Source organism: Buteo buteo, chromosome 28 (assembly GCF_964188355.1).
Source record: "Buteo buteo chromosome 28, bButBut1.hap1.1, whole genome shotgun sequence".
Classification (NCBI taxonomy): Eukaryota; Metazoa; Chordata; class Aves; order Accipitriformes; family Accipitridae; genus Buteo; species Buteo buteo.
In genome coordinates, this window is record NC_134198.1 from 8,295,924 (window position 1) to 8,319,923 (window position 24,000).

The following is a 24,000-nucleotide window of genomic DNA, read 5'->3' on the forward strand; positions in this document are numbered from 1 at the left end:
TTTCATTATATTTGTTAACACATGCCACAAATGATTGTTAGTGAGGAAATTCCATTTCCCTCTCTCCATCTCCAATCAGATTTAATTTGAAAATTTTCAGCCTCCTCCGGCTAATTTGCAATTAAGACAATTTTGTTTGAATATGTAGTAATGTCATTACCATTCCACCAAATTAGCAAGGAGACTAAAGGTCAGTGTAAAATTTTCCAGCTGGCTGGAGCCTCTCAGCTGAGATTTGGGACTGGGGGAAAAAAAAACCAACTCTGGCAGCATCAGAATAGCAACTTACTTTAAGTCTTGTTTGTATGAATACTAACATCTTTTATTATGTTTATTTTTGTTATTGTTGTTTCAGCAGGAGCTAGATCTGTTTTACAACAGACCTAAATAATCACCAGCTAGTTTCTATTGCAGGCAAACAGACTTTCTGTGAAGTCTGGTGGTACTAGGAGGAGTTAGTCCTAAGTAACATTGCAGCAGATTATTAGATAACCTCTAACAGCATCCTCTAATTAGAGTTCTTATGATACAATTTCATCCTGTAATTAGTTGAGATTGGCTGCTTCCTTTTGCAGCTTATTAGTGGCAACACAGCTGTAGAAGTGAATCCACTCTCATTTGTCAAACCTTTTTAAGTCTTTCCCCCCCCCCCCCCCCCCCCCCCTCTGCTTTTTTTCTTTACTTTCCTTTTGGGTTTCTGCAGCTCAATTTGGTGTCTAGTGTCACCATGTCTAAGAACATGTTGGAGACATCCCCACAGAGCTTACCTCAAACTCCCACAACGCCAACGGCCCCAGTCACCCCAATTACCCAGGGACCTTCCGTAATCACCCCAGCCAGTGTACCCAATGTGGGAGCCATTCGAAGAAGACATTCAGACAAATACAACATTCCCATGTCATCAGGTAGGATACTTTGGATCAATACTTTTATTTTGATAATCCCCAAATTTACGCTTAACTAAAATATCGTAGAGGTAAATTGAGGATGTCAAAGAGGTGTTCCATACAGATGATTTAAAAAGAATTTTTTTTCATCTCTAATTTATTTTGCCAATGATTATAAAGAAATAGAAAACTGAAAGAAAAGCAGCTCTGAAACAGTCTTGTTTTAGCGTAAGAAGTTAATACTGGATACGTGAAAAGGGTTGGTATTAATGATGATATATGCTCCTTTAGCTGCTGTCAGCCTGTGCTAACCATATTTAATTCTGTATATGCATGTTAGCATGCTATTCTCTGCTAACCAGAGAGAAATCCTACAAAGGAATGTTTTAGATGGGAAATAAGAGAGGGCAGGGAAGGAGATCACTGACCGCCACTGTACGACTATGTACGAAAATATTCAGTTTGCACATTTTAAAAGGGTCTTGCTGCTGGAAGCACACTGGACGGCTGGGTACACCACTGCTGGCGTACATTAAGCGACCGACTGGGGCGTGCCTCATTTGCACTTTTACGTCGAGGAGCCCAGAAAAGACTTTTTGGTATAATTTGCTTGTCCGTGGCCTTTTGTGCGTTCCTGAGTAAATAGTTCCTTTGAAAATTGTTGTGAGCGCATAGGAAGCAACGTCATCAATCATCATACACAATGCAGGCTGCTAATAACATTAACGTACAGTTTGTATGGTTTTATTTTACAGAAATTGCCCCAAACTATGAATTTTATAAAAATGCAGATGTCAGACCTCCATTTACTTATGCAACTCTCATAAGGCAGGTAAGTAGAGAGAAAATTAAGTTTGCCTGATTAAATTAAAATTCATTAATGCTTAAAGTAAGGCTTGGTTGAGAAAGTGTCATCCAGCCTAGTTAGTAAACCATTATTTTATGTCACTATGTATCTTGTCTCATTTCAGGCTATCATGGAATCGAGTGACAGGCAGTTAACACTTAATGAAATTTACAGCTGGTTTACACGGACATTTGCTTACTTCAGGCGTAATGCAGCAACTTGGAAGGTAACTTCTTTGCCGGCAGTTTAAAGATGCCTAGCGCAGTTCCTTACAGATAGCACAAGGAACATTTATTTACATGACATAAGCAGATTAGTATCTGCTTCCCCTCTTTTTAACCTGCCTCTTGAATGGAATGAATTCCCTCTCTCAAAATGACAAGTGAAAGAATAATTTTGCCTCTGATACAGTTTTCTAATTTGGTGCAATTAATAGCTGAGGCTTGGCAGAGAAATGAGGGCCTGACACACTAATTACAGTGTGAGCACTCAATCATCAACACCTTTGTTAGTCGCACTATATTACTTTTTCTCTTGCATATTATTGGCTAATTAGTTTGAAAAATGTCTGTTTGCCTTGTGCAACAAATGGAGGCTGTAGGTTTTGTCTTGGTCTGTGCCTTTTGTACACATCATACCTCATCATACAGACTGAAGCTGCCACAGGAGTGAGGGCCATGGCTACTCAGCTGGAACTAAAAGAAAGTAAAGTGAATATTATCCTGTCAGAACATAAATGCAGTTTATTTACTTAGACAAAAGGGTTCATCTATATCCCTGTCCAAACAACTTCATTGTCTGGATCCTACAAGGAGCTAAAAAAATGTTAGTTCTGTGCATCTATTTTTGGAAAAAGAGCAACGTCTGGAAAGATAAGGGCACTCAGCACAGACTAAGTGAACTGTTTTATTTTCATTTCAAAAAGCAGTCAGAAACATCAATTAGCCACAAGCCATTTGGTACAAAAGGGGGAAAATGTTTGTAGCTGAGAAGAATAGAGGCAGCAAAGCACTCATCAGCATACTAAGAATTTTAGACTGTGAGATATGCTAAAGTGAATTAATTTGGATTTAAAATGCAAATTAATCTGGCGAGCGATTACAGATATATGGGTGTGAAGCTCAGAATGCTTTTAATTTACAAAATGTTTAGATGTTATTAGTTGCTACAGTATGTGGTGCTGTACTGTAAATGAATGTAATTGTTTTATTTATGCATGGTTACTTGATACGTATTTTATAAGATGAAAATGTCAGAGGTAATCTGTAGAAAATATGTTTTAGAGCTTTCTCAATAAGTAATATTTATGTTGAAGATTTACGTTTTCTTTTGTTACTCATTAGAGAATGTAGTGAATGCTCCGTCATTTGATTTACTGAAAGAAATTTTAAAAGAAATGAAAGGTGATTTAATATCTTAGCTTGGTCTCATCTCCACAGCTCGGGGATCCAGCAAAACTCATTCTGAACAGCTTATTAGTTCTAACTATATCGCATGCATAATAAAACTGCTCATTTGCTCATTAATATTAAAATTATCATATTCAGAGCCATGGGCATTAAGATCAATCAAATCCTTGGATTTCAGGTCAGATGCTAGATCTGCTTATGCTTCCCCCCCCCCCTTTTTTTTTTTTTTAAGAATTCTTTTCTTAAAGCAAGCCAGAAGCTTGTCTTTGTGCAAATAGAAGGAAATCTTCATCAAAATTACTTTGTTTTATATTCGTAAAATAAGAATTAGGTCATTACTGACTGTACTTGATAGCTATATGCCAGTTTACCTTGACAGGAAGAAATATTTGCTTAGATTTATAATTTGATTTATGGGAAATATTCAAAGTAAATTATGCTGTCTGCTGTATATTTATTATAGTTTAAATTTTAAGAACGACTTAATTTGATTTAGAAATGTTAATTTTGAGTAATTACTCTAATACAAAAGCAGCCAACAACATCTGTTTGCATAATCGTGGTGGAGAAAATGTACATTCAGGTTATAGGGAAGACTTTTCATTCAGTGTCTGTCTAACAGTTAAAAAACCCCCAAACTTTAGTGAGAAAATCTTTTTAAAAAGCCTAAGTATGTCCTATTGTGCAGGGACAGTATTGCAAAGTAACTTGCATATGTCATCTAATAATACAGAATAAACAAACTCTGTCGTTTCGTTATTATAGGGATGAAAAGAATGCCTTTGAGCTTATTTGCATAAAGCTTTGTGCAAAATTAACACTTGTCACTGTAGCCTTTTTAGCATTTTAATACCTCAAGCAGGACTGGTTCCTTTGGACATTTCAACCATCCCCAAGTGCTTGATCAGGGACACAACAGAGCTGACCTAATTGTTCTGGCATTTTCAAAGATACTGTAATTTGTACAGATATTGCAATTTAGACCAGTTCAATGAAAGGAAGGTTTTGACACAGCTATTATTAAAATAGCTTGGAAGGTTCTGTTATCACAAAGTTCAAACTGCAGATTCCAGTCATTTGTAAGTTTGGGGTTTACAATATTATACATATTTTGAATTTAATACTGAAACTAAATTGAGATTTTCACTATGATTTAGAATAAGAAGATTAACAAAGTATACTGCATAGGCTGCCTTCTTAAATTGTATTAATTTTACTACCTTTTCCCCCTTTTGTGTCTGATTTAGAATGCAGTGCGTCATAATCTTAGCCTGCACAAGTGTTTTGTTCGAGTAGAAAATGTTAAAGGAGCAGTATGGACAGTGGATGAAGTAGAGTACCAGAAGCGAAGGTCACAAAAGATAACAGGGTACGTTGGTGGTTGGTTTTGTTCAACTGAGTTGTTCTGTAATTCTGTAACCTAAGTGAGTCCTCTGTGTACTACAACCTGACAGACAAAGCGAGCACTTATGTGGAGAATACGTAGCAAGCTAATAGCTATGCTGGTGCATTCTCATCAGTGAGCTAACATTTATTTCATTTTTGTGGTAAACGCTGTTTTCTGTACATTCCTTGCCTGCCTGCCTTTCCCATATAGTTTGCTGCAGAGGAAAGCGATAATGGTTTTGTTTTTTCAGTGTGTTTCACCATATGTTTGTCATTTTAATTCCATCTACCATAAGTTCTTCTACTATATATTAAAAATAGCCCTGTGTACATATGTTGCCCATGTGTTAGGGTTTCGTATGCGCTTGTTTTTACTGTAAACCTTTGACAGAAGTAGGGAGTCGTTCAAGGTCATTTTGGAATATAGGTATCATACACTACAGTACTGACCTCAAAAATATCTTCTTGATGAGGGTAGTATTCATGAGAAGCCTTCACAGGAGGACCTTTGGCACGCTTACTGCCCTACTTTCAAATTAATCCCGTGTCGGTATGACTGGTTCTGTGGATGCTTTTTATTCCTTTAGAGTATATAATTAGTTTTGATAAAATCATTCAGAATACCAAAGGTGCAGAGAGGAAAGCTGGAGGTTTTTCTTTGCAGGAAGGTATTCTGTTTCTGTAACAGATCTGTTTGTAAACAGCCACCCAGCTGACCTCTGGAGTCATCCTAGGCACTAATTTTATTGAAAATACAATTCTGTGGCAATCTAGCATATAGTATTTCTAGTCTGATTTAAATATGGTGCGTTTGATTTGCTGGCAACTAATTGATCCGCTGTATTGTTCATTTACAGTTACGTATACGTTGTTGTACCCTCACAGTTTCTTGGAAGGGAAGAGTAAGATCGTTTTATTCAGCACCTTAGCGTAGTTGTCTGTAGTGTATTCAAATGCGTACCAGTGTTAGTTCAGAAAACCAAAACCGAATGACACAGCAAGCGTAGCCGAGGCAGGTGTTGTACAAAGTTTAAAGCTATCTCTGTCAAATTCTTTCAGTGAGATCAGAACCTTTACAAGTCACTACGGCCCTGCTCTCGGAGCAAATTTCCATGTGGGCCTAATTACAGCAAGATTTTTGCTTTTCTGATGAGAGTAAATCACTGTGTTCTAACGGGTTGAGCCCCTTCACCCCCAACTTCATTTCATTTTTCCTTTTACAACTCTGGTCTTCTGAGCTGAAAAACCAGTCCGTTAACCCAATGAGCCAGCCAGGATGTCTGCCTGTTTTTTAAACTTTGAAAAATCGTTTATTTTCAGAAGCCCAACGTTAGTGAAAAACATACCCACCAGCTTAGGCTATGGAGCAGCTCTTAATGCAAGCTTGCAGGTAAAAAATACTAAATTATTCTTTCTTTTCGCACACTAGTTATATTCTTATGTGTGGCATATTTAATTTCCTGCTATACTTTGGTCTAGGGTTACCTATATTTATGTTGATGTAGACCTGATGGTCATTCTAAATACTTGGGTTTATCATCCAAGTAAGTTGTATTACCTAGCACTGCAAGAAGTACTAGTTCTTATTCATGCTACTTTTGATGTGAAGAAGCAAGAAGGACACCCTGTGGCAAAATCTGGAACACTCAGTTTTGCTGCAAATGTTAGATTGATAGAAGCTTTTGCAAATGCATGTGGATATGCATTAATATTTATCCAAGCTGTCATAAATGATTTCACATCATAGTGTTGGGGAACATGGTGCTCATGGCAAAAACTTTAAAGTTTAATTATAATATATAATTTTTATGCAGAAGAGGCAAATGTCAGGACTTTTTTATTTTGAGTTAAGTTCTGGTCATTTTTTAAAGTATAGCAGCTGCCTGCATTATAAAGGAGCCATACATTGTGTGGAAGGGCATAGGGGTTAAGTGTAATTCAAAGTCAAAAAATGATGTAAAACTAGAAAGTGCTATGAATATCGGAACATAGTTAATAATGGAAAATAATGAAACCTGTGTAAGGGAAATAGTAAACCTGGAATACAGATGCTGTTATATTCAGAATGTGAAAATAATGGGAAAATGCACAAAATCCTTCTGACCACCTCTACAACTACCCAAAATGAGCTGCCTTGTGTGTGTGCGTTCATATGTGCATAAACATTTAGAAGTGATCTGTATAAGTATGGACTAATAATTTTATTTTTACTCTTCATTTTGCTAGGCTGCACTGGCAGAGAGTAGTTTACCATTGCTTAGTAACCCAGGATTGATAAATAACGCATCCAGTGGCTTACTGCAGGCAGTCCATGAAGATCTCAATGGTTCGCTGGATCACATTGACAGTAATGGAAATAGCAGTCCGGGCTGCTCTCCTCAGCCTCACATGTAAGTGCAGTTAGCATCCTTTCAGGAAAAAATGCCTTAGTCTGAGACACAATATTACTCAAAAGGGCTTTGAAACATGGTAAGTGGAACATCTGGAACTATATGTTTGAAACTAAACATTTATAGTAAAACATTTCAATAGATGAGTCTTCATTTAGTTTGTAGTAAGATTGGTGTAAGTTTTTGGGTTTTGTTTGTTTTGTTTGGTTTTTTTTTTTTTAAATATAAACCTCTTCAGCTTGCTTGCAAGCATTGAATGTAATGGGAGGCTGATCTCTGTGGTCATTTTCACAGCCTGGTTTGTAAGGTATAGTCAGAATGTTCATGCTGGAATTAGTTGTAATTTTACCTATGAGTCTCTAAACCATTTATGAACTGTAGTAGAGATATTGCCCATTTATATAAACCGTAAAATGCAAAGTTTAACTGTTGCCCACAGTTTACATAGAAGCCAGTAAAGTGTAACTTTTTGCCTGTCGTATAAATCAGTGTAATTACATATTCAAGTTTAATTACTGGTGCGTCTGTATTGGCAAGGTTTATATGTTATATTTTATGCAAGACTACGATTCCTATTAATATTTAGCAGCTAACTATATCATTAATTACTCTAAAATCTTTCCCCTACCATCTTTTTAATGGAGCTGAGAGAGTGGAAGTATTAAAAATTGATGTATTGTGGATTTCAGAAATGTGTCTGAAGCTTTAGAAATGCCTGGCCTTAATCAGTGGTGTCAAACGTGGCAGTTTCTTGTTTACTAAATAGTAAAACATGTATCTTCGAGGTATTGTTTCCCAGGTTATTTATATAATAATTAGCAGTATGATATCTAAGTAGACTTAGATTTAAGTTTACTGTAGGAAGATTTTTAATGTATATGTACAATTATGGTCTCGTTTTCTGTGTTCAAGGTAGCTGATCTGATTTGCCTTTTTTCATTCCATTTTCTCTTTCACGTTTTTAATGTTCATTTTAATTTCTAGAGTGGGATATTTAGCAGTAACAGTAATTGAGACCAAACTCCCCTTTTACTTATGCGCTAGTGTGTGGAGAATCCATTTTGCTCTGACCTTTTTTAGGGGAAATATTTTGCCGAGTTTTTCTTCTTTTGTTTGGCATGTTAATATATCTAAGATCACACAGAAATGTTTATTGTCATGCATTTAATTGTTTTATTGCACATTTATTCTACTTGCCTTTGAAAATAATACACTGTGAACATTCATGTATTTTATCAGGTTCCAAACCATTACTTTTTCAAAATGGAAAAATTTGTCTTTTGGAAGTGTCTTTAGATGTATTAAATAATACAAAAGAAGTAATAAAACTTGAAGTAGAAAGAACATGAATATATGCTCTTGAGAGTAACACTACTCTAAAACAAGTAAAGTGAGCAATCAGACAAAAGTTTTTATATCCCATGCTTTATGCTATCAACCATGCAGTGGGTAGCTTGAGGCCTTTTACTTTTAGCAGTTCTCCTGAGTATGCTAATGCTCTCTTCCTGTATAAAATGCCAAGACAATAAAACTTTAAAGAGCAAACAAGAGTTAGATCATGTGTGTTAAAAACAGCTACTTTACAGAAAAGAATGACACTTGCTATTAAAGTTGTTTTGTAAGTGTTTGGCAGATCTGTTTACATATCCTATGTGCTGTCTGCCATTCCGCTGGATAAACTGAGATATCTGTGCATATGATTATGTAGATATGGCTACGTTTATAGCTATGTTTATAGCTAAAATACTGCATATTGTAGCAATTCTTGCCTATAAAAAAAGGCAAATAACTTGAGTTACACCCTAACTCAAGATTCAGCCTTCCTCTCTCATTTCTATGATACGTAGTTTGTCAAAACAGGCAGTTTGGGGACTTGCCGTGGTGACTCTTTCGAAACTTGTGCCTACGTGTTGCTCAGCTCTTGACAGATTGAAGCAACAGAAGGAGAATGCCCTGAGGTACCACTGGAGACAGAGGTTATGCTCATTCATCCCGTGCACCAAATTTAGTGCAAGATTAGTGGGCTTCTGTGAGGCCGTGAACTGTCAACCAAAAGATACAGGCTATGACTAGATACCTGCTCACTTGGGACAGTTTTGCCTTTTCCTTGCTGAGGGAGCCGAGAATATGAAAAAGGGAATGAATTCCATCTGCAAGGAAAAGTTAAGGAAGGGAGAGGCTTGTGCAGGAGGCAGAGGACCAAGGAAGAGGAGAGGCCTCTTCGTTGCCTCCACGACCACGTTGACCAGGGTCCCTCGGTTTTGTTCAAGAGCTTTACTGAAGAAAATGAGAAAAGAACATAGGGAAAGCACGGCAGAAGTAAAATAAGTAAGGAATATGGCAAACATTGAGGAGAAATTTTAAATTTTACATTACCTACACAGATTACGTAATCCCATGGCGGGAGGGGGGTAGTGAAAAATAGGTAATAAACTAGACAAAGAATATATTTTACTGCCACAAGCATCCACTTACTTGTAGCTTCCTGAGAAGGTTCACCCAGGAAGTCTGGGCGTTTCTCCCCTAGAGAAGTGTTCTGGGGGGGGGGGGTCATACTTACTGCACTCACCTATAAAGTCAGTGGCTCTATTAATCTCCGAGTAGATTAAACCTCCATCTCCTGATTACCAGGAAAGCGTACTAGCCAGGAGATGGGGAATATGCTGAGCAATTACGTTGCCTGCCATCTTGAAGCTGGCACGCAGCCAGGAGCGGTGGAGCGTGGTGTTAGGGAAAGAGGCAAGAGATTGTGTGCAATTTAGAGATCAGAGCATTCAGTTGGGAAGGGGCAGAGTTTGGATTCTAGACAAGCTTCCAGGGAGAGACATTTGTTTGGTATTAGAGCATCAGCAGGAAATACAAAGAGTCCCAGTGACTGTGAAAGCCAAGCATATCAGTTAGGCATTTGGTTGTTAGAATTGTACTGAATATCATTTTATCAGATAAATATATGATAGGGGAACTTTCTTTTTTTTGGAATGTTCATATTAATTTTTTAGCATAAATTTATCTTTTTGTGTGTGTACGTACAGTGGTCAGTATTTCTGTGCTTTGAGCATGAGAACATTATCAGAGAAATTGATTTCTGTTACTGTAATACCCTAGCTACTCAGTGTCAGAAAGTGGGGAAATTATTCCAGTCTTTGGATTTGAACCTGATACTTCACATCTGGTTTTTGAAACAGAGTAGCAAGAACAGTTAGAGTCATCAACTCAGCCATCTGTGGACGGGTCTCTAACATAGGTGGGTGAGTCAGCTTACTTAGAAAATAGTCACTGTTCATTGACTAGAGAAAGGCAGTAGGTACATAACTTCAAGTAAATGTATAACATTTAAATGCTAGTTAAGTGCAGTGAATCCCAGCCAGTGTATTTAGGGCAGTGGCAGTTTAAAAGCTTTACAGTTTTTGCCTTGGGTAATGATATCTAATCTGCTCCATTTCTTACTCTTCTTGAACACTTAAAAATACTGCACTAAGTTTTAGGTGATCAGTATAACCATGGCCTGGTAGTTGGGAAATCTCCTGTATTAATAATTACGTAAAGCATCTGAAATTTTATGCCTTATACCTCCCAGTTTGCATTCCCAGTCTGATGAAAGATGGTAATTCCATGATCCAGTACGCTGCATACCACTAATGGGATCTCAAACCCTAGGTTTACTTTCTGTGTTTCAGCAATATTAAATCCAAGTTCTGTCTTTGATTGGTCTTTAAATCCAATTCCTGGTGGGTTGATATGGGCACTGAGTGCTCCCTTGACATAAATTTTCACTGCGAAAATACGTTACTTCTTGTAGGCGTATATATTCTGTTCAGAATTCCAATTTTTTCTAATATCAGTTGTCAACAATCAACATCAGACAATTATCTTTTCATTTAAATCAATACTTAAGACTGTTTCTTCCTTCATTTTTTGAACATGGACTACTGCTCCAAAATTCCTGGGGGCTTTAGCTGATAAGCAACACGTTTCAAAGTGACAAACACAACAGGAGGTATTTTATATACAGAAAATCATTATTTATGTAGAACTAGGTGCTGCTAATCTTGCATAATAATTGTACGTGGATTTAGTTGGAAGCTCCAGAGTACACACCTTTGGGGTATAAATCCAGACTTCTGAAGTAAAAAAAGAAAGCGCAAGCATCTGAACAAGTGCAACTAAAGCTGCATGATTGTGGGAAACTTTGGAAAAACTTTTGTCGTCCCTGAAGAAACAACAACATTGGATAAGACATGCAATGATGCTTAGGGCGACAATAATGACAATTTATGCATTAGTGGTAACGCAACTTCTTTTTAACTGGCATGTCATAGCCAGTATACTGCTGAAGAGTTTTGGAGGTACTTGAAAGTCAGTTCCTTCAGAGCCAATAAATTTAGATTCTTAAATGAACATCGAGATCATAGGGAAATCAACTTTGTGCTATTATTTTTCCTGTCTCTGTTCTCACTCTCAGGGATGGAAATCAAGTTCAACTGTGTTTCTGGTGTTTGTCTGTGCATTTGTACTAGGTTGATCGCACTTAAGTGATTATTGCAACTGGCACAGACCAGGGTGTTTTATCACAAGAACGCTTAGTGCATCTCTTGTCCATGTGTTCGTATTTTGGCAAATGGATCATGCAAAATGCCGTTTTATAAACTTAGGGGGAAAAGGTGAAATTTTAATCTGCAAAGCTGTTCATAGCAGTTGAGGAAACAAAAAGAAATTGGTCATCAGAAAACTCAGAAAATTGTAGACTGAGAAAATGTAGTCTCGCCATAGGAAACAATGGGGTCGTCATGCCATTCTGTTAAAACTCACTGCAGCTTATTTAATAAGGAGTGGGAAGAGTTAGCAAAGGAGATAGGGAAAGCAAATATCCTACTGATGAGGTTTTGTGGAAGGGGGCTGTCGTCATGGTTTTCTCCCTGCTCACGCTGTGTGAGAGTGTAGACTGAGGACAATGCAACTAATCTCTTATATTCTCAAATGACTTATGAAAATAATCTAGTTCCTAACAGCAAATCCAGAATCCTGGAGATAATGGATGTCATTCTAATTACTAGAATTTTAATTGATTGCTTTTTTAAAAAGTACATTGAAAACAAAAAAATTTTTGGAGTCACTTCTTAAATAGTGAATTCATATATTCTCATCTCATATATGACTCTTCGTGTTCAGCTATTGTAGTGCTGTACTCAGTAAGATGGGAATTGTTTGAAGCCAAATGTCAAGACACATATATATCCCATGATCTTTAAAGCTGTTTCTAGAAAATGTTATGTTAGGTTGTTGTAAAAAAGAATAACTTTTGGCCAAATGAACGAGAGTAAGAGTCAATCTGAGATGAATTATAAAAATGAGCTTATCCAGTGTAGTCTTCGTCCTCAGTTCTGTCTGTGAAAAGGTGAGTTCCAACCATCTGTGGTTTCAGTCACCTTTTCCTTTGTATTCTGCTGTCATTCCCAACCTTACTTCTTTACCTTTCCCACTCTTGCCCTGACTGGATCATTTCTCTCTGCAGTTCTATCTGCATAATCATCAAACTTGTTTTTTTTTTTTTTTTAACTTTTTTATCTTTAAATTTTATTCCCAGAGGCAAATATGATTATTCTGCTCTAAGATCATTTACTTTTGAGGTGCTTCAGTTTGAAAGCATTCCATTGTCAGGTCGTTCCCCTATCTGATTATTCCAGTCCCCCACTGTTAAGCTTTCACACCACTTACAGTAGGTTACCTATCATTCCAGTTTTAATCCCTTTCATTCCCTTGTTTCTTTAACTTCATAATGTTCCAATCTCCTGTCTTTCCTTCTTTCCTTTTTTTTTTTTTTTTTGTTATCATTGCATTGTCCCATTTCATGATCTCTTTGCATTTACCTTGGAGGCTTGTTCTGTTCTAGGAGACTGCTATGATCCAAGTTTTGTTCATTGTATAAGACTTGACATAGTGTATAAGAAAATAAACTCTTGAAATACATCAATTAACAGGGATATAACAAGCATTATTAAATAGGTGAGAAGCATGTAATTGAGCGCATGAATGTGGTAGCAATTGCAGTATTTCTGGTTATCCTTGTTCATCAAAAATGTTTCACCTAATCACATGATATTTTAATGCCTGCATAATTTAATTTCACACATTTTTATTCATAAATCTAACATAAGGAAGATAATGGGCAAAGAGACTTTGTGACAACAATTGATTTTTATTTTTATATGAAAAGAAGAACAGCTAGGAAACAGGATCTTAAAGGTTATAGCTTTTGTCTGAGCGTATTCCCATTGAAAGAAGCTCTATTGTGAGAATATGCAGTGAAATAATTTTGGCTTTGTCTACTGCTGGAAAGCATCTGAAAGTGACAGGCAAGTCCAGCAATCCAACACTTTATGACACTATTTTCTTAAAATTTACAGTTTATTTTGCCTTTACTGATTGTATGGATCATGCGATAGTAAACACTCTTGAGTTGTGACTGTGCCTCCCTACTTTCGTACAGAGCAACTCGCATGTGGGTGCAAATGGAAAAATAAGCAGTGATGTTTTGATTAATAATAGTTTTCACCATTCCCATTGACATAACTTTTCACTTGAATATTTTCCTAAATGTTTATGTTCTCCTTTTTTTTTTTATTTTGCATTACTTTACTTTTCAGTTCATTTGTCCTCTACATTTTCCTTCTGTTCATCAATTTCCTTATCTTTCAAGACTGGTGTTCCAGTCCTTTATAATTTCCTCTTTAACTTCTTAAATGTTAGATGTCTGTCTTTGGATCAGAAGTTGCTGTTTCTTCTTTACATTATTCCAGCCCCAATTGTTGCTCTTCTATAGTACATTCCCAATGCTCGTGACAAAAAGATCACTCCAGAGATATAGTGCCGTCAGCTGAAAAGTGTCAGATCCCCATAGCATGGCTTGTAGAAGTTGGTAGGCTCCTGTGGGGTTTCACAGAATCTTTTTGGAAGCTGCCTTGCTGAAAACTTTGTGGTACTGCTGTCATGAATTCTCAGTGTATAGGCAAGATATTTATGCTTTTCACATAACAGGTCTGTATAAGAAAAGGCAGCATCTTAAATATTGTTACAGACATTAAAAATGTGTTTGAAGTTGTGCAACTAAATCTCTCTGCAGTGTGGTTGTGTAACCCTTAAATTTAGTTCATAGATTTCTGTCTTTGTACAACACAAAAGCTGAGATGATAGTGCCATTAACGTGTATTTCTAGAACTGCACGTACAGTTATGAATTTTATCCACTTTTGTTGATTGCACTTGGATTTTGAGTAACTGTAATATTATGAGCCAAAATTTTTGGAAGTGGACTCTCTAGATATTTTTTTATAAATAAACTTGTCCAAAATGTGTCTTTACATTTACTTATCGTGTAAACAGTTAGATAAAAACATACAATTATATCCAATTGGTAATGTTTATACCAGTAGCTTAAATTAGGGTACGTATATCCAAGCAAAGATTCATTGAAAAATATAGGACATTATGCTGAGGAAGTGTTATTATTTGACTATTATTTAGTCTTCAGAATTTGTAGGAAACTCTAGGCACTTTATGCATATTAAAAGACTAAAAAATTCAATGGGTTGTTTTTTTTTTAAAGAGTTTATAGAAAGGCTTCATCTCAGGGTGAAACCCTGTGTGTAGGTCACATCAAAGTAATCAAATCTCAAGATGACTAAAGACGTGATTATACCTGGTAAAGTCCATATACAAAAGCAGTGTTCACAATCTTCTGGCAAAGTGCAGTTGGGAAAATGCACTCTTGGCATTTAACAGCAGTCTGTGACTTAGAACAGGGCTGGGAATGTGTATGAGTAGTACAGACCCTGATGGAGTCCCTGTTAGGGTTATAACTGCAGGTATTCCAGTGGTTTTCTCCAACTAAACAACAATATTAAATGTGTATCTTAAATTAGGCTGTACAAATCCAGTAGTCTTCCTCCTTTACCTAGACTTACCAAGTTCGTTTGTTCCACTGTACCCATTAATAGAGGTTTAATGATGTTGCAGAGCCTTTGTATGATCGTGGCCTCTCACTAACCCTTTTCAAAGACTTCCATAAGCTTCTGATTGAGATGGATAAGGGGAAATGTTTCTTTGATGCAGTATTATGCTGTGATAGTAGTACTCTGGGTAATTAGGGGCTTCCCCCAACTTGATTTTTATTTTTCTTTATGTTTCCCCTCCTTTTCTTCATTCCTTGCAAATTTGGCGTTATCAGACATCATAGCTGAAAAATGTTCTCAGAGCTTTTATCTCCTCTTGTTCTAAGAACACAGGAAATGAGAGTCATGTTGTGGGCACCTCTGTCAATTCCTCTCCTAAAATTATCATAGTCCATCTCAAATTTGAAAGCCACTGCAGAACTTCATTCCTTTGATGATTATAAGCCACGTTCCAATTTCCAGGCTAAATATATTCCAATTGGGTTTCACTGATATATGTCCTAGCTTACATAGTCTTTCTTACTCTTCCTCTTTGTTTCTCAAATGTGTTCTAGAGAGCACACTGTGAACTTCGAATCTTCATTTTGGTAGACCAAACAGGCTCTTTCTGATATAGCAAACTGCGCATTCTCCCCATCTTTCTGGTAGCTATTCCATAAAACTACTCTGGATTTATTTTCATGTGCAGGTGTTAACGGTTTTTTGAAGCATTCCAGATGTAGACATATATAATGTGTTTCTTCCTTTTCTCTTTCTTATGGGGAAAAAACATATTTTAGCTAAATTCAGCTAAACTGTTGTAGTTTATTTTTATAGTACGGTATTAAAGAATGGACTGAGGGCCTTGTTGTGATAAGAGCTGTACAAAGCCAAAACAAAAAGGATTTTCAAATCCCTGCCCCAAACTCTCGTAGTCTTTAGTTAGTAATTGAATTGTTTAATTTTTGAAAAGTGTCTTCAGATGTAGTTTGAAGGGAAGCTGTATATTACTTACATTACTGTCCCCATGTAGAATAGCATCAGGCTTTGTTTAGAGAAGTGTTTGACACAATGCCAGCTGGCATTAGACTGCCCTTATAGGTACATTAAACCAAAAGGTAAACCGTGACTGGTAGCAGTGAAATACCTTGAGATGAGCACCCATCAATCAGTGTTCTGTTACTGTGCACGCCCTTTTATTCATAAGAAATAATCATGCTTTTGTATCCATCTGGAGTTACTGGAATTGCAATTTAAAACATGTGTTTTTTTGTTTTGTAGCTAGACATTTACAGAAGTAGTAACGAACAATGTATTGCCCTGAATATATTTCATTCAGCTGGAATATACTGCCCTGTGAAGCAAGAGTCTGCGTTAAGCACAGGCCAAAGTATGCGGTGAAGAGGCAGGGTGTGTTAACCTAGGCTCTGTGATATCCCCGAGACGTCCTAATTAGCTCAGTCTGCAGGCAGACTATATTTGTGTTTTCTTGCAGTGGCCACGCTGATATAACATACTCTTCAGACATGTTGCTCTTCATGTCTAAATCTTAACTCTCTAATAGCATAAAAATGGGAGGCTTGATTAGTATTCACATGTTGTTAACAATTTGGTGAAATGTTCTGAGAAAATTTAGAAGTGTTACGTGTAAGAGCAATCATGGGTGTCAATACGAGGTGGTGATGACTGGATACACAGTCATTCTTAAGACTGTAGTGATTGTAGCAGGTCACCAACTGCATGTGTGCTGACAAAGGCATGTGGTTGTGAGAGCATACTTAACAGGAATGTCGTACGTAAAAGGAAGCTCTATCCTCCACCCAGTTCTTCTGACTGGCCTTTTCTGAAGACTGAGGAAGGACTAAAAATGTTAGGTTTGTTGAGAAGAGAGAAACTGGGTGGGGAAATGATGACAGTCTTCAGAATACTGTGCAGAGAAGATGGGAATGAACTCGTCCTTGTCCATTGGGAACAGCACAAGAAATAATCCATTAGTATTTTCCCAAGAAGAGTTAGGATAGACACCAAGAAAAAATACCACCTTTCTGACTGTAGGATAATTCAGCGCCGATATGTGTACCAGCACAGTGAGGCTGTGGAACCGCTGATACTCGAGGCTTCTAAGAACAAATTAGAAGTGGTCAGAAGTGTGTTAGGTATAAATGATCCTACTTTGGGGTAGCAGAAGGGGATGAAAAGACTATATGATCTTTTGAGGTCCCTTCCAACCCCATTTTCTTCGATTCTTACGATAAATCTAGAAAAAGTAAGATTTTCATGTATGCTATGTCTTAATAGAGGCTAGCTGAATTGTCCATTTACTTTGTAACCTGGAACAGCTGTCATAGCTAAATATGTTTAAGCACTCTTATTTTTAAGATTGAATGAAACTCAGCCTTACAGAAAAAATATATAGTGAGCATAAGATTCAGCTAACGTGAGAAATGTCAACTAGGGCAGTGCAGACAGTCTTACATGGGTCAGTTTGACCCATTTGTCCCTGCTGAGTGTGACGTGTGGTTCTACTTGTTAAGTGCCGCCATCAGCTATTCAGCAAAAAACATACCGAAGGGCTGGCCATTCTCCAGGCTTGTTCTAGCAGGTAAAGGTAGTCATCACTTCAAGTCCTAGCTCTTAAACATTGAAAAAAATAAAATAAAAGATCAATGCTCCAGGAAACTTAGCGTATGAAAAGGAAATACTTCGGTAGCACCCTGCTGAAAATTTTGAAACATACCCATCAAGCATACCTATCGATCAACGTTTTCAGTGAAGACAGTTCCAGAAGAAAAAATGTACCATGCCTAGGTGTAAGTGTAATGCTATTTAATCCCTTGCTGCTACATTAGAACAAAATGTTTAGGTGCCACTGTGGACAAATGTTGATGATTAGCTTATAAAAATCTCATAAAGGTGTGCTGGAAGTGTTAGTAAAAGGCTATTATTTTCAGCCTTTTTGTCCCACACTATCTGATCAGCTATATGTTTTCCAAGATAGCAGAGTTTTACTGATGTAAAAGTTTTCAACAGAAATAGAAAAACAATTTTGTATAGCCTGTATTTGTATGAAGATGTATAAAAACCACACACAGTACCGTCCAAGTTCTCGCTCAGCTTTTTCTGGATCATTGAATACCTTTCCAGATTTTGCACAGAGAACATTTGCCTGCTCTAACCCACAACTAACACTGAGATATTTAGTTGTTCCTGCTACGTTTCTGTGTAACTGGTACACTTTTTAAAACTTCCCAACCATTAGATACTACAGAGCCTACCAGATCCACAGCCTCTTTTCTTAAACTTTGCTGTTTTCAGGCTTGGTCTTTTTCGATGGTTCTTCAACAACCCCCAGAATATTCAGACACTCAAATCTCTAGTACTTTGTCATTTTCCTTTGAATTTTTACATTAAAAACTTCTGTGCTCTTTCTCCCTAATCCTCTTCTTTGTTTAGGATGTTAACTTTTGACGTTTGAACTAGATACAGTTGATGGTTTGAAAGACTTGAGAGGCCTGCGCCCTAAGCTAATTTCTAGTCAAGTTTCAACTTTTTTGTGGTTCTATCACAGAGAAAATACATTTATTTAGATACCAAAGGGAGCAAGCCAATGTCAAGGATGGGAATTTTAGTAAGACTCATTAGAATCAGAAAATCTATGTTAATGTCACCTTCTTAATCAGAACTTGATTCCTAAAAATTTTGATCCTGTAAGAAGGGCTAATTTTGCATAAGTTTTGAGCCTCATTTGCTATTTAAAGAAAATATATTGTTAATATGTTGGTTTTCCAGAAAGATCCTTTCTTTATCTACAGTTCAGAGTTTTTATCTGATTGTTTTTGTAGTAAGTATTCTTAACTTTCATAGCTGATAATATATCAATGCAGATAGTGTATCCCTATTTACTGTCTTGGCATTTTCTTGCCAAGTTTTTTAAAAAAAAACAAAAACCACAAAAAAAACCAACAAAACAAAAACCAGCATGAAGACCTAGTCAATTTAATTATCAGTTTCATCATCTAAGGAAAAAATATGTATGTTTTCATTACCCATTTTTAATCAACAAATTTTTTTTATTAAAGGGTAATGAAATTGTCATCTGGGTATCAAGAAATCTGTCAATTTATTCTCTCGATATTTCTCTGTACAATATTTGTTTCTTTGTACAAAGCTAAAAGGAAGAGGAGGATGTGTTGGTTGTTGGCTTGGTTTGTTTTTATTTTCAACATTTTTTCAACTTAGTTTTATTACTATAAAGCTAAAATTCTTCAAAAAACTTGTTTTGCATGTTTTCCTTTTCATTCTGATTTGCCACCAATGTCCATTTTCAAACTTTGCTCAGAATAGAAACTGCAAGTTTTAGCTCTCCCTAATTTAAAGTGAACGAGTTTGTATTTTGATGTGCTTGGGCAAGGCCGAACTGGTAGGGCAAGTAGCACCAAACGCTATCTCCAGCCACTTTAGGAACAAATGTATTGTGTATTTTGTAGATAAGCAGCACAAAATCATCCCTGTGTTGGGAGGTGCCTATGGTATAGAAAGGAAAAAGGAGAGGTTTGCTCCTAATCTCCATGAATTAATGGCTGGCTGGCTTCTGCAGTGTGAGGGTCAATATCTGTTAAAACATTTTCCTGTAGAGTAATGGCAGGTGGCATCTCAAAATTATTGATTACTTACATATTTTAATCATGTTAAAATAGTTAATAAGTTAAAAAAACACAGCTCATTAGCTGTGTAACTTACTGAGGATTTTAAAAAATTTTCTTTAGCAGTAGCTCTTTTTATTGTTAGAAGAAATTAGTAGTGAGTTAACTGTAGTGATAAAATGATCATAAATATGCCATATTAAATTGGGTGACCCTTAAGTATGAATAAGGTGAACATTTGATTTTTCCTATGTTTTCCTTATTTCCATATTTCTAGTGTATCACTTTTACTTATATCTCCAGGCCGCTACTCCTCTCGTGTTGACTTCATTGGCAGCTAAAAATAATCAATTCAAAGTATTCCTATAATTTTTAATGTTTCCTCCTACAGATGTATTTACCATGCCATAGGTCACTTCTGTTGTTCTTTTCTGGATTCTGCTATATTGTTTTTGAGATGAGTGATTAATAGCTAAAAGGTAGTCAAGTACATTGAACATATGACTTGAAGTGAGGGCCTACTAAAAATACATAAACGTGTTTTATATTATTGTCACTGTCATTATTGTCTCCTACTTAGTCTAACGTACTGTGTTTGACTTCTTAAGCAGAGGCACCATTGAAGGATTTGTAATAACATATTTCCCAAGTGGTTACAGCAGATAGATGTATATGGGTAGTTTATTTTCTTTCTTTTATTTGTCAACAGTAAATTGATCTGCCATAGATTGTCAGCTTTGTTATTTTTTTTTCACATTTTTACATACGACTAATCTAAATATATTGTGTTGTTAACTCTGTTTATATCTTCTTCTGGGGTATTCATAATTATATTCAAAGTAGATATCAAATGTAGGATCTTAGAGAATTCTCGCTGTTAACCTACCTCCATGTTGTGAAATAATCTTTTGTTCTTCCTTCATGTAACTGGTTTTATTACTGGCAAATCTTTATGTCTAATTTTAGTATGAGTTAGATTTTTGAAGTTTCTCACAGGAATTTGTTATTCCACCTCATTTGTCTAGTAGAAAAATACATGGTTCACTCTGTGTATCACCTTTGGTTATTCCCCCTTTTCCCCAAGCGTTCTGTCAGATGCATTGCGTATTTCACTTACATCTTCTGCTGTGAATAAACTTCACAAGTGAAATCATGGCCCTAATGAAGTCAAGGGGAATTTTGCCATTGACTTAAATGAGATCTGGATTTCATCCCAGGAAACCATTTGTCTTCATGTCTTTGGCTTTCCCTCATTTCTTATTCTGCCTTCAGTCACTCCTAATCACTCCTAATCTCCATCTGATATTTCTCGTGACTGCTTACAGCCCTATTTCTCAATTTTAGTTCATTAAAATCTTTTTTTTCCAGATAAGACAAGGAGTCCTCCCAGATCTGAAATCCTTTTATTAGATCTTTGAAAATTTGTACAGTCTTAGTAGTCTACAACATTAGCAAAATTGCTAATATTGAAATCCAGAACCTTTTTATCTGTGCAAATACAAGCAAGAAAATATTTTCTTAGTTGTGGCAGGACTAATTGGGAATGCCCTGTTAACCAATAAGCTTCTAAGTGATTTTTAAAAAGGTTTGGGGTTTTTTTCTGTTAATAAAAGTTTAATGTCTTAATATTTTCTGCTATCTATATTCCCCTAAAATCCAAGAGATAGAGATAAAATCACCTTTTCTTTTAGGATTTTTGACATTAAACCGCCTTCTTAATCCTTTGTACCTCCTTTTCAGACGCTTTATATAGCTTGTGGCATATTCTTCTCTTTAAAATAGCATCATGTGTTCACTTAATTCAGATTTTCAGATAACAATGAGTATCTGCCTGCTGTCCCCCTCCCCTCTGTTATTAGAGATACATAGGCACTCAGAGTAGCTTTCCTCTGCCATGTTCATGCTAGATCTTCACATCCAATTAATCACTGTTCTTACCTTTTACTCTGGTCTTCCATTTGCAATACCTGGGTATTCTGTCATTTCTCCTGGGACATAAGAATATGCTGGGACCTGTCCTGTTTAACTTCTTTATTGATGTCCTGGAGGATGGACCTCTTTCTCATCGGGTTTGCAGACGACGTCAAATTCAGGGGAACAGTTGATATGCATAAGGGTAGGATTGCCATTCAGAGGACCCGCATGGGCTGAAGGACTGGGCCAGGAGGAACTTTATGAAATGCCATGCCCTGGGCTGAGGAAGGAAGGTCCCCTTGCAACGATGCAGACGAGGATGGCCCGGCTGGGGAGCTGCTTTGCTGAGAAGGCGCCGGAGGTATTGGCAGAGAGCGAGGTGAGCAGGAGCCAGCAGCGTGCCCCGGCGGCTGAGCAGGTCAGCGGTGTCCTGGGCTGTATTAAGCACGGCAGAGGGTCAAGAGATTGAGGGAAATGATTATCCCCCCCTTAGCAGTACTCATTAGACCACACCTGGAATACTGTGTCCGGTTTTGGCACCTGAAATATAAAAGATACAGCAGTAAACTGGAGCGAGTTGGTGAAAAGGCCACCAAGATGGTCGGAAGCAGGAGGAATTGCCCTGTGAGGAGAGGCTGAGGGAGCTGAGCTTGATCAGCCAGAAGAGGCGGCTTTGAGGGGACCTGACCCTCAGTACCGACGGGGAGATTAGCAAGAAGACAGAGCCAGGCTCTCCACTGTGGTGGTAGACTGAGAGACAGTGGGCGTTAAGTTAAAATGAGAGATTCAGACCGGGTATAGAGAACACTTGGCTCATGAGGACAGGCAGGCAGTGAGTGGGGTGGTGCCAAGGAAGTTGTATAGTCTATATCCTTGGAGGTTTTCAAGACCCAACTGGGTAAAACCCTGAGCAACCTGGTCTGACCTTGTAGCTGTCCCTACTTTGGCCAGGACGTTGACTTACAGATCTCCTGAGGCCCCTTTGACCTGAATTATCCTGGGATCCTAGAGTGTGTTTCCATAAAGACAACACAACGCGAGAGTGAGCAGAAGCAACCTAGCTTTTTCGCAGCCAAGCTCAAGGAGAAAGATGCTCTGGATTTTGTTTTACAGAGACCAGTGAAGTCATATCAGGTGCTCACTGAAGGGATGGATCTTACAAATAACATATAGCAACAGCTGAGTTTACATCTTTTTAAGGTATCACAAAAGAAAAGTTGTGTTTACAAGATCAGGTTTGTGCAGTTGGTAACGATGGGGTTTGTGATTATTTTTTTTTATTTTTTTTTCTCTGAGGGGCTCACCTTTTATCTTAAAATAATTGAAGGGAAGGCATGAAGAACACTAGCTTCTTTTACAGTGACTGATAAGATTTTATTAACACCTATTATAAATAGGAAAGCAAGTCTCTAGTCTTGGAGGTTGGAAAAGCAATAATAGACTTGCACATTCTTACTTGCTCCTACACCTTCCTTGATGCGCCAGAGGCACTTTGTGACCATTGATCATTAATTCCATCTTACACCATCTCCTCTAGTGATGAACTAAAGAAGACAAACTTTAGTGGCCTAATTAATTATTCCAGCGCACTCTTATCTCCTGTCAGAGTCTGCAGCAGTGCCTGCCAGCTAGGGCTGTTGCCTCTACTTTCCATCACCAAGTCAGTGCAACTCCCAACTCCACCATGGTAGATTCGAAATACTTGGTGATGGATAAGATGATAGATATGATAAGAAGTGTATTTGAAGGTATTTTTTGTACTTCAGTGTTGCATTTGAGAGAAGAAGAGGTTGCTACTTCCCTTTTTTTTTTTTCTCAGCATAGCTTTTAGAAGGCCCAGGGTGGAAGGGTGTAATTTGAAAGTGGCAGGTTGACAAAGCACATCCAGAAACGCCCCCATTGAGGAGCAGTGCTTCTGTAGGCATCACGTTTCCAGTCTTCTTCCTCCAGGATGGTGCAGCTTCACTCTCTCCTTAGTGAAATGAGGTAGCGCACCCTCAACTGTGACAGTAGGACCTTCCTCTCTCTTGCTTGAAGCTAGAGATTTGCATATAGGCATTATTTTATCTAGAAATAATAGCACTTCTTTAGCATTTCAGTGTATGTGATAAATACATGGGGGAAGTGATTCCTGATGTTCAAGGAAAAATAATAATGGATTCCGTGACAGTTGTAGCATTACTGAATTTGTATTTAATTACTTGTCTAATACTCTTTCTTCCCATTCTCAATATTTGGATTAGTATCTCCCTAAATGGCTGTACATATTCACGTCAATAAACAGTTCACTTCTACTTAAGAAAATTAATAAACTTTTTATAATAGCGTGAAATTGTAAAGAAACAAAGTAATAGAATTAGGTATCTTGAAAATACTGTAGGATTTGAGGATTTGTCTCCATTTGCCTACCAAAGCATAAATATAAAAATTCTAGATCTGAAACAGTGGATTGGAAAGGAGGGCTTTTCTTTTTAAACTGCTATAGGATATCCTACAGACCTAGAGCTGTACTGGCAAGATGAGATACAGTTCTTCCTGAGGAAATACTAGTCCAGATCTAATAGAAAAAAAAAAAAAAAAAGGGAAAACAACCCAAC

At 37.2% G+C, this 24,000-nt stretch overlaps 1 protein-coding gene across 3 annotated transcripts in view; it reads left to right on the plus strand.

Annotated features, from left to right (window-relative positions):
- Positions 1-24,000, plus strand: part of FOXP2 (forkhead box P2) — a 433,685-nt gene that overhangs the window by 396,513 nt on the left and 13,172 nt on the right. For all 3 annotated transcript variants that reach the window (XM_075059023.1, XM_075059020.1, XM_075059022.1), the window contains 6 exons: positions 704-905; positions 1,643-1,719; positions 1,859-1,960; positions 4,391-4,512; positions 5,850-5,919; positions 6,756-6,919. In XM_075059023.1, coding sequence (XP_074915124.1) covers positions 704-905; positions 1,643-1,719; positions 1,859-1,960; positions 4,391-4,512; positions 5,850-5,919; positions 6,756-6,919 — 737 coding nt within the window. The remainder of the gene's footprint in view (positions 1-703; positions 906-1,642; positions 1,720-1,858; positions 1,961-4,390; positions 4,513-5,849; positions 5,920-6,755; positions 6,920-24,000) is intronic.